This window comes from Macrosteles quadrilineatus, unplaced genomic scaffold (genome assembly GCF_028750875.1).
Source record: "Macrosteles quadrilineatus isolate MER2022 unplaced genomic scaffold, UCM_ALF_1.0 Scaffold_1__1_contigs__length_201487025, whole genome shotgun sequence".
NCBI lineage: Eukaryota > Metazoa > Arthropoda > Insecta > Hemiptera > Cicadellidae > Macrosteles > Macrosteles quadrilineatus.
In genome coordinates, this window is record NW_026542594.1 from 19,776,703 (window position 1) to 19,788,813 (window position 12,111).

The window sequence follows — 12,111 nt, forward strand, 5'->3', positions numbered from 1 at the left end:
TTATTTTTACGTTTCATACATTAAAGAAGCAGAAACAATTCTTATCTCTATTTCTGTCTGTCTGTCTGTCTGTAACACTCAAGATGGCATTTTACGCAATCTTCTCCATGAAAACGAGAGTACCTATCAAGATCCAAGTCATTTTAATGTATTCACTGGATTGGCGAGAGTGTCTTAAGTAATTAAAATATGGCCCCGCTACTTTTTAAATAAAATTACGGATGTTCAAAAATGCAGTTTTGTGCGATTTTTGTCAAATTTTCGTACAATTTTTATCTCATAATCATCTATGAAATAACGAACATCTGTTCGGATCAAGATTATTTTTTCTAGCTGTCACTGATATGTTTACAAATGTTGTTTACAAATACCGCAACCATTTCCGATCACGTTTTGAAAGCAAATCCCGGCCAAGTGAGATTAAAAACGTTTTTCTTACATAACGGATTTAATTAATCGCAAGTGCAATATTATAGTGTAACCGTAAATGAAATTAAATAACTAGGCATCATCCAGGTCAGTAACCAGAAATTATTTGTGTATAAAATTGTTCTTGGAGTTTTGATAACCAGAAAAAAGACCTTGAATCAGTGTTGTATACGGCTGGGACAATGAATGATCGTCGCCAATAGCTTACAAACAAGGTCTCCACTCATTGACGGCGCTTCAATGGCGATTGTGTAAAGTGTAAAGTAAAAAAATCACAACTGCAGTGGGTGATTGTAACAGAGGTTTACGGATGATGCTAAACTCGCTTTTCCAATGTGTCACTTTCTGTTTCTACTCATCGCAATCGCTGGACCATACAGCCAATAGGCCCATAGACTGTATCTTGGGTACGTGCGCCTACCTATTTATTCATAACAACCTTTTCGACGACGATCCTTGATACCGGTACTTTTCCATAGAATACATGGCCTACCTACTTAAGAAATAAAATTACAAATGTCCAAAAACCCAACATTGTGTGATTTTTGTCACATTCAACTGACTACTATAAGATCCCCGTGCATAGAACGGGCACACAGCTAGTCCTAAATATTAAATGAGGCTAATCTTAATTAATAAAACATCCAATGACATATTCAGATATCACATACATTAGTACAATTCCGCCTTGTTTTTGTCTGCAGCTTGAGCCCGTACAGTTTTGACGTATCTCCTTCATGCAGTGACACTCCCCATGTGACTCATGACTCTGTACCCATCGGAGCCATCCCTCTGCTGTCCACAGCCTCACCAGAGTACCAAGATGCTATCAGTCGCACCATCAGTGCTGCCAACCTGGCCTACCAAGACTTTATCAGGAGTGAGGAGGGGAAGGGGTTCAACGGTCAGGTTAACCTGATAGGTTAGTAAAAAGTATTTCTACAGCAATGACCGTAGTCGATGTTTTGAATGATTTATATGCTGACAATATAGTGCTGTTATGACAAGAAAACGTTGAATCTGCATTAATACAATTTTTACTTATCCATTTACATATTCATCCCTGCACACATTTTATATACTTGTCGGCGCCACACTATCCCGTTTAGCGGGATACGGTTGAGCGAAATGCGTTTTTGCCGCATTGACATTACCCTATCACACCTTCCTGCTCTACTGCAACATACTTTTCCTACAGTTACCTAACAATGTACATGTTCTTTTACTGATTTGAGAAAGCAAAGTGGCCAATTTGCTCATCAGTGAGACAATGTTAACATTGTCTCACTCTAATTACTTTGTCTCACTCCAGATTTGCAACGTGGAGGCACGAAATAGTGAGCGTGTAACATGCAGGCAACGTCGTATGCGCGCGAAATACGTTGGCAGCACTGGCTGTAAATCAGCTGGTCAGCGTTGTACTGTTGTATTTGTCACTTCAAATTTTAAATGTTATATTAAAAGTTCACTTCTGTGTAAAAATAGGTTATGTTTCTTCACAAATTTATTTTGTTTTATGGTAACTGTAGGAAAAGTATAATGTGCAACTCGAGTTCAAAGTACAATTGCCTCACTCGAGAAACCATTCCTCGTGAGTAAGCATTTCTCTCGAGTGAGTCAATTGCTCACTTTTCTCACTAGTTGCACAAATAACTATTGAGTGAAGAGCGCGAGCATCACATGCTAAGTACACTTGACAACAGTGGCAGTAGGTATAAACACTCGGCACAACCTGATAGTATGACTGCTCTCATTTATCTGCATGTGTTTCGCCATTTGTCCCGTCTTCCGGTTGTCCCACTACACCGATCAGCATGCATGCGGTGGATCCCTTCGACGCACCGCAACTGCAACAATGTGGCTGCGCCCATTAAAAACCATGAGTTTGAATCATCCCGTCAAACGAGTCCCGTTTGACCGGACCGGCGAAACGGGATAGTTTGGTGCCGGCCTTTCTTGTACTTTATTTTTTCATTCTCCCCCTATTAGGAGAAAGCACGAATACTAGAAAAATACCCGGTATGGATCATAAACATAAACAAATGACGTTGTTGGCCCGAATCCTATACTAATAGCGTTTTTGCAGTTGTTAAATAATGTTTATTTTCGGGTTAAAAAATGTCATTTGTTGATGTTTATGATCCATACCAGTATTTTTCTAGTAATCGTGGGAGAAAGTATTGTTTTCGTCAACATTTTTCAGTTTGAGTTTTGGGTGGATACATCCGTTTTGGATTCCCCTGAATATAAAAAAAGTGGTCTTTGAAGTGATATCTGTGTGTGTGAGTGGGGTTGTTGACAAGCTAAGGGGAGAAAGTATGTGTCATATTGCTGATACCATTTATTTTCAATAATGTTTGGTATTGTTGATCAGGGGACTCCATGGGATCCATCTTGGCGTATGATGCCTTATGTAGATCCAACTCAGATGCAACACCCTCGCGACAAGAGATAGACAATATACTGGATGCCGAGTTTACAGGTGATGAAATTTATTAATTACATCAAAACAACGAAGAGAAAAATTTAGATTTTACTTTTATATTGCAGATAAGTTAATTTTCAAGAATGAAGTATATTTATTCATATATAGGAACCGGAGTCCCGCGCTCAAACCACTGAAGAGAATTAGAGGGATGGTGGAGAATAGATAAGAGAATCAAAAGCTCTTGCTAGTTTTTCTTTCCGGTACCTCAAATTTTAGCATCAAGCACAGTGTATACAAATAAAGCATTTAAACATAATAATCCAATAACTTTGTTTGAGGCGATGTTTGAAACTTAAAATACAATAAATAAATCAGCAGAGTTGTATATAGAGGTAGGTCAAAAGTTTCAAGAAATATTTATAAACTTAAAAAGTCAAATGATAACTAACATACACAAACATTTGTGTTGTTGTTAGTGCTACTTATTATCAAATCCACAATCTAGCATGTTACCCAAAATTATAACATTATACTCTCAATAATAGAAAACGTTAGACTTCCTTTTTGGTATTTCAACCGATTGAATTGATTTTTTGTAAGCCTACTTTTTATTTTTTCACAAAACTTTCCCCACATATGTTTTTTAATTTGCCAATTTTCGAATAAACTAATCTGTGGGTAGACAGTTGAACGTTGTCTTCAAACCTGCTGAATAGCTGATATTGATTTTGTTTAACATTATGGCTCTTCTTTTGTTTGTTTTAGTAGAGAGTCATCTTACAGCTCCTTTACCAAGAAGAAGATCATCATCGACAAGGTAAAATTATTAATAAAAACTAGAGGATTGGGTTGGAATCAAAATAATTGTTAAAAAACTAATATCAAGAGTTATAAAATGTTAACTTAAATTAAAAGTTATAGTTAACTTTCATTTTAAAACGTTTTTATTAGCTCGCTTTCTTGTCCGGTACAAATTTTGCAATTAATTTTATACTAACTTCCCGATGAGCTAGAGACTTTAAACTTGAAACATAGCTCACAAATAGAAGACAATGCAATATTATATCAATTAATTTTCATATTTCCCTTGGGCTATGCCGCATGGGCTTGTTTTTATTAGCCCGCTTTCCTACAAATTTTGATATCAATTCTAAACGAAGTTTCCGATGACCTAGAGACTTGAAATTTGATTCATAGCTCACAAATGGATGACAATGCAATATTATATCATTTAATTTTCATATTTCCCTTGGGCTACGCCCCATGGGCTTCCAAATTTTCCATGTTTACATTTTAAAAGAATGTAAATATATCAATTAATTTAAGTCTGCTGTAAATACTTAAATTTGACAGTTCGGAGAGCAGAGGTTAAGAGGTACAAGTTATGCTCCCAAGAGATTCATTATACAAACAAACATTTCAAAATAAAGATAAACAATCTGATTGCAGATATAAAGGTGTTTGTTAATAATGACAATTTATTATTTATTTAGTATTCTATAAAGTAAACAATAAATTAAATAGTTTGATATATTTATAGTTAGTAGGTAGGTCATTACATTCAATCTAATACATAATTATATGAAAAGAAACTCAAATAAATCTTAGATTTCCCACATGCCTCTCTGTCTTAATCTGATATAGATGCTTGAAATAGATTTAACATCCATACACATTAAAAACTAAACAGTAGAAAATAATTTATAAATAAAAATACTTTTTAGAAATGCTACGTTTTTAAACGCACTAAAAAGTATAAAATAATTTATAAATATGTTGAGAGAATAAATACTTGTAAGATTTAAAACGAAAAACGTGGGCGCATGCTAATTTACAATTAATTTCGCCTATTGAACTATTATGATCCATTGCATGCCCCCCACATTTTTCGTTTTAAATCTTACAAGTATTTATTCTCTCAACATATTTAAAAATTATTTTATACTTTTTAGTGCGTTTAAAAACGTGGTATTTTTAAAAAGTATTTTTATTTATAAATTATTACTGCCCTGATTGCTATGAATGTTTCTGTCATGTAGGGTTATATGGCTAGTCTCTAGGCATAAGACCACTCTACGATAGGCCCAAGTTAAAATTTTGCCAATAACCAATGACTTTTATCCATGTTTATGTTATAATACTGGGACATTTTGTGCTTTAGTAGAGCATGGTAGGGTATTTAGGTTAAATTAAGCTGTATTGCACTGATTTATTTTTACAACCTCTGTTACTACCTCAAAAACTTTCATATAATTCTTAGTTTTGAGAAAAAAGCATTTTCAAAACTTTTGCTTTAAATTGATTAAACAGTAGAACCCCTCATATCCGATCCTGACGGGACCAGCCAAAAGGTCAGATATCGGGAGGAGCATAACCTGCAGTCTCCGGGTCATCTGTAATTGTCTCCCGCAACCGCAAAACACCCATGAGTGTAACTTGCACTTACAGTAGAACCCCTCATATCCGACCATGACAGGAACAGCCAAAAGGTCGGGTATTGAAATTCAAATAATCTTTATTTGTTAGTAGTATACAATACATACATAAATAGTTTCAGGTAGTACAGGTATTGAAAAATAAAAAACAAAGGTTTCTTAGAATTATTAACAATGCAAAAATTGACATTACTTCCTACAACTCATCGAAAGAATAAATAGCTTTGTTGATGAGGTACTGCTTCAATTTAATTTTGAATTTTTTTGTTGACACCTCATCTGTTAGTTATGCTTTTTGGAATTTTGTTATACAATTTTGAACCAGCATATTTAGGTTTGTTTTTTAAAAGTTCCAGAGCGTAAGAGCTCATTTCGATACAGCCCCGATTTCTGGTGTTATATTCATGATTGTTACCGATTAGCTCCAATTCCTGAAATCTATTTTTTATGGATAAAACTGTTTCAAAAACATACATTCCATAAACAGTCATGATGTTTTCTAATTTAAAATAATCTTTAACCCTTTTAAGGCCGACGGCTGTAATAGGCACCCGCGGGTAAAACGGCGTTCACGGCCGGCGGCCGTAATAGCCCCCCGCGGGCAAAGTCACGTTCGCGGCCGACGGCCGTAATAGGCACCCGCCTCTTTTTTTCCATTCACTGGCTGCTTAATTTTTCCAAACGTCACAAACCTTGGTATTGTTGTGTAGGAGGATTTCCAGGCTACATGAATAACAGCAATGATTGCCGTTTTCGTAATTTTTTTTTATTTCTGTGCATTCTGCTAGCGAAATCAGCTTGCTTACTCCGTGCCGTGGTCTTCCGTCGTGAGTGAGTGAGGTATTGTTTACATTTCGTTGTGCGTTTTGGTAATGTTTATTGTTGATTGTACCTTTAACAAGATTGTTGTTTGTACATTTTAACATAAATTATGAGTAAAAGACATCGTGAAAAGTCACCCACAAGTGAAGGTACTCTAATACAGAACGTTATACAAGTGGTGTTACTTTTATTGATGATGGTGACTTGTGTCCTACTGTTGAAAATGAACTGAGAGAAAATGATTCTGGTGAGGAGGATAGTGATTTTGACATAGCCGATGATACGGATGAGGACCCCGATTTCATTCCAGAGGATCATGAGGTAGAAGAAGAGGAGGGCGAAGATATTGATGATCCAGGGCCATCAACTTCCTCAGGTAGGCCTAGGCCTAGGGGTAGACTGCGATCATCTAACCTAGGTAATGATCAAAATAGTGGTGGTGGAAGTTTTGAAACTAGGCCTAGGCCTAGAGGTAGGCAAAGGCGTGTGGTAAATGATGACAAGGATGTCTACAATGTTCAATGGCCTATATTTGAGTCAGACGCCAATGCAGGGTGGAAAATCGTTTCGGAAGAAAATGATCTAGGTAATGTCACAGAGCATGGATTTTATGAAGAACCAGGACCTAGACATTGCCCTGCTAACAATGCTAGGCCTATTGATTATTTCTACCTTTTTTTACTGAGACATTACTGACAACCTTTGTTACTATGACAAACTTGTATGCTGCTAGGTACTTGGAGAAATTCCCAAATTCTTCCATAAAGTGGTCACCAGTTACATTGGCTGAAATCAAGGCTTTTATAGCAGTCATACTGAACATGGGCCTAAACAAAAGGCCTACAATTGATAGTTATTGGAGAACCAAAAGTAAAAGCCAATCCTTACCCTGGTTTAGAGAGATGTTCAGTCGTAACCGCTTCGAAATTATTTTACGATTCTTCCATATAACCGATTCAAGTGTCCTCCCTAAGCCAGGAGAACCAAATTATGACCCATGCTCTAGATTCTCCCTGTTAGTAGAACATGCCAATAGAGTTTTCCGACGTTATTATGTACCACATCGAGAATTGTCCATAGACGAGAGTTTGATTGGTACAAAAAGCCACACAATGATGACACAGTATTTGCCCAACAAACATCATCATAGGTGGGGAATCAAATTATGGATGATGTGTGATTCTGTCAGTAACTATTTGTTGTGTTTTAAATAAAGAATAGATTTGAATAACTTAATGAACTCATTTTATTAAGATGTAAACAGAAAAACAAAACTGTAAAATCAAAACATAAACAATCATATTAAAATAATGATCAGCTGGTATAGCAATGTAGGCGGTTAATGTTTGCAGTTTCTTTTAGCATTGTATTTCCATCTCTCCGGTTAATCTCATAACTTTCAGATTTAGATTGTTCTATGGAAATCGCAGTTTGTACCACTTCGTTGTAAGAAATTTTACCATCTTTTTCTTGAAGAAGTCTAATTCTAATTTCATTGTCTTTTAACCCCCGTATGAACTGCATTTTTAAGAACATATCACTTACCGTACTTTCACAGTTATAACAATAAAAATCACAGTCCGTTGCTAAACGTTTAAGTTCTCTGGCATATACGGCTATGTTCTCTCCAGGTTCTTGAACCTTGCAAACAAATTTATGTTGGTTAGCTAGTATGCTAGGTGAAGGCTCAAGACAATTTTTCAAAGATTCTGTGAGTTCATTGAAGGTTTTGTCACCTGGTAACTCAGGAGCTAATGTATCACACAATGTTTGGTGCATCTCTGGAGAAAGTGTACTGACAAACAAACATGTCTTGGTCTTTTCATCTGTAATTTTCTTTAACTGAAAATAGTTTTCAAGTCTCATCAAAAAGTTTTTAAATGTCTCGTTCTCTGTGTAAGGTGTAAAGTTAATGTTAGGTACATGGCTATCGTGTGCAACTGATATAGAAGTTGTGTGTTCATCTGTAGATTTGTTCGGTATAAAGAATGGCTGTAACAATGCTCTTATCTCTAAATATACCTCTTCTACATCAGCCCTGTAATCTTCTTCTTGTTCAAAATCATCTTCATCTTCTATTTGTAAAATATCTTCGTGTAGTGAGATGAATTTATGCCAAGCTTCCTCTGCTACATTTAATCTGCCAGGAGCATCATTGACTGATGAACCCTTGCTTTTTAATAGGTGTAGAGTTCTTGTAATCTGGCCTTTTAGTGCTCCTCTTTTATGTTTCAGTCTTCTGATATCATTTCTTTCATCACTCGTCGCCATTTGTTGTGTTTTAAATAAAGAATAGATTTGAATAACTTAATGAACTCATTTTATTAAGATGTAAACAGAAAAACAAAACTGTAAAATCAAAACATAAACAATCATATTAAAATAATGATCAGCTGGTATAGCACTATTGTTTGGGCTTTTTCTGTTATTAAGGGAAAAAAGAAAATGAACTGAATGAAAACAAGCAAGAAGGTTTGGCCCATAAAGTTGTAGTTAAATTACTAGAAGTGGGAAACTACCTAAATAAGGGATACCACATTTTCGTCGACAATTTTTTTTTGTCTATACCATTAGCTAGGTTTCTGTTCTCAAAAGAAACATATATTACTGGGACCATAAGGAGGAACAGGCAGGAAATCCCATACATAATAAAAGAGAAATTAAAAGTTGGTCAGCAGTGCTACGTAAGAAATGAAAATGAAAATATCCTTATGCTCAGTTACCGAGAAAAGAAGACCCAGAAAAACCCGGTTCTTTTGCTGTCAACTAAGTTTAAGGCAAAAACAGTGGAGAAAACAAAGAAAAGGCAGAATGATTTTATTACTAATAAAAAACCAGAGGTCATAGATAAATACAATATGTTTATGGGTGGTATTGACACTTCGGACCAGATGGTGTACTGCTATCTAGATGAACGCAGAACTCTACGACGCAGATACGATTACACAGCTGACATTATTGATCAATTAGCTGAGGAGTGGTTTGAAACTCGACAAGTTGTTGCGCCTGTGGGAGGAGGTGGAGATGGAATCGACCATTTACCTGGTAGGTTAGAGAAAAACTGTTCAGTGTGTAGCCCTATCAGTACAGCAAATGGTGGGCCAAGGAAAAGATCCAGATATTGTTGCAAAAGGTACAAAAGGGGTATCCATCCCCTATGTTTTGGACAACATCGCTGTAAATAAGCCTGTCGGCGTTGAAGATGTATATAATTTTTGTGTGTGTATATAAGTTAGGTTAGGTTGATTAACTCTTATTTTTTGTTTTTATTATGTGTAGCTGTAATTTATTTTGACTGAAATTATGGAACTACAAGTGATATGGAAGTGTTAGGGCATTCGCTTGCATTTCGCATTTTGGATGAAAATCAGTGTGGTGTCACCGTTCATATGATACGCCATAACTCAACTTCAAATAAAGGTAGGCACTTCAAAATTTGTAATTTTACTAATAATTAACTATAGTTTATATATATGTATGGTTACAAGTGATATATGAAGGTAGAATATTTTTAAGTGAAGGCTAAACATAAAATTTATAAAAAAAAAAATTAAAAAAAATATTATTTTTGAATTTTTTTTTATTTGTAGAATTTGTGGGTAATTTGTATATTTACTGAAAGCCTATTCGATTTCCAACAAGTAAAAAAAAATTATTGGTTTATGATAAAAAATAAAGCTGTTATGAATTTTTAACCAAAACTATGCTCGCAAGCTGGAAAATCACCTGGCCTTTCTGGGACAAACCACAATAAAACAGCTGGCCTTTGAGGGATGGGCGCCGTTTTGGTGCTTGGCCTTAAAAGGGTTAACTGAAGTTCTGGGTTGTAAATTACGAATAATTCTAATGGTTTTTTTTGCATTATCAAAAGAGAGTTTTAAGTTTTCTTTAGTAGTTGCGCCATAAAGAGATAGCCCAAATGATATCACTGGATGGATGTAAGATAAATAAACAACTTCTAGAGATTCTTTTTCACAAAAAATCTTCAGCCTAACCAATGCGTAAAGGCCAGAAGAAATTTTAGCGAGTAATTTTTCAACATGACGGTTCCATTTAAGTGTACTTTCTATTTCTAATCCTAAAAATTGTATGCTGTCTTTCACTTAAATATTTTAATCAAATATGGTAACATTAGGTTGAGTTATATTTTGAGCTGATCGAGTTTTAAAACAAATAATATTAGTTTTTTTCAGGATTTAAAAGCAAATTGTTGGCATAAAAAAAAATTTAAGAGAGATAGGTCAGTATTAATTTTAGTTTCTAATTCAGCATCGGTTGATGCAGTGATTTTCAAATTGGTGTCATCAGCATACAGACAAAGTTTACTGAAATCAGAAAGCTGAGGGAAGTCTCTTAAATAGCAAATAAATAAAAGGGGACCTGAAATGGATCCCTGTGGCACCCCATATTTAACAGCTGTAATAGCGGAACGATAAGGGATTTTATAATATTTGTTGTTATGATAAATAATTTCAACAAACTGTTTTCTATCATGAAGGTAAGATTTTAGCCAGTTTAAAGTATTGTTTTTAATTCCTAATTTACTCAATTTAAAAGTTAATAAATCATGTGATATTGAATCAAAGGCTTTGCTAATGTCCATGAATAGACCCGCAATTTTAACTTTGTTGCCTAGACTATCTATAACAGATTCAATGAAGTCTGTGGCAGCTGTAATAACAGATCGACCATAGCAGAAGCCATGTTGACAGTCCTCAAATAGATGATTTTTTTTCCAAAAAATTTACCAGTTGGTTATTATCTACTTTTCATAAATTTTTGAGATAGCTGGTAACAATGCTGTAGGGCGAAAGTTTGATACAATTTTATTGTCTCCTTTTTTGAAGAGTGGTTTTAATTTTGTAATCTTAAGTTTGTTTGGGAAAATACCTGAAATTAAGGAAGAATTTATAAGGTGAGTAATAGGTTTTAGTAAGACTGATTTAGCTTTTTTTTAGAAGTACCACAGGGACATCATCATACCCCATACTGAAAGAATTTTTTAGGCTGCAGATAATAGCATCTATGTCCCATCAACAAAGCTAAAACCAAATTTCCTGTCACATGGAAGTATCTCTCTCCCAGTATTACTACTGCTATGATCATCTCTGGCTTGCTCTACGAGATCAGGAGGATCATAACCTGCAGTCTCCGCGACTTCAGTAATCGTCTCCTGCGACCGCGGCAACACCCGTTATCGTAGACAGTGATAATCATCTGCTGCAATTACTGCAACATCCACGATCGGTCTTTCGATTAACTGATTGCGCTTGGCGTTATCGCCCCAGACAGGAAACAACTATGTGGTCGGATATCTTGAGGAGTCGGTTATTCCAAGGTCGGATATGAGAGGTTCTACTGTAAGGTAATATTTTATTAAAATGGCAGATGAGTTCAATTGAGTTTTTTACTAATAGACGAGTTTATAATTTTTCGGCTTGATTAAATCTTCTGTTTTCTATTCCAGTGAGCAGTCGAGTCAAAAGTTTGACTTTGAAGTGAATGAGTTATTTATGTTTGGCAGTCCACTTTCGCTTGTCCTTGCCTACAGAAAAATAGCATCTGTCGATGAAAAAACAAGTAAGTAGGCCTATCGGAATCTACTTAAAACTCAAAGGTTTGAAAACAAATGAACTTATATTGCTTATGATAAGTTTTAATTAAATTAAGAACCAAAGCTAAGATTACTTGCGGTACGCGGTCTCAAGTCTGCATTTGAGCGGAGCAATCAAAATTGCAAACAATTAAACTTATTTATAAACAACATTGTCCATTGATAAATATCATAGATTATGACATAAGAACCTAATTAATCTTTTAATGATCAATTAAATACCTTATAATACGTGTAGGCCTATCTAATTAATTTTAAACCCACCTTTACAAGCGCTCTTGAGTCTTTTCATCTCCTTTTTCTTTACTATCCAAACAGTTTGCTTGTAAGTTTGAACATTTCAACAACAGCTGATTAATATCTTGTTACTTAAGTTACTTGTT

At 35.1% G+C, this 12,111-nt stretch overlaps 1 protein-coding gene across 10 annotated transcripts in view; it reads left to right on the forward strand.

The window, feature by feature from the left end:
- The window catches only part of LOC129004706 (protein retinal degeneration B), a 265,785-nt gene that overhangs the window by 194,583 nt on the left and 59,091 nt on the right, over positions 1-12,111 (forward strand). For 9 of the 10 annotated variants that reach the window (XM_054433336.1, XM_054433276.1, XM_054433310.1 and 6 more), the window contains 4 exons: positions 1,134-1,351; positions 2,804-2,911; positions 3,623-3,674; positions 11,582-11,694. In XM_054433336.1, coding sequence (XP_054289311.1) covers positions 1,134-1,351; positions 2,804-2,911; positions 3,623-3,674; positions 11,582-11,694 — 491 coding nt within the window. The remainder of the gene's footprint in view (positions 1-1,133; positions 1,352-2,803; positions 2,912-3,622; positions 3,675-11,581; positions 11,695-12,111) is intronic. The other variant, XM_054433303.1, reaches the window with a different exon arrangement.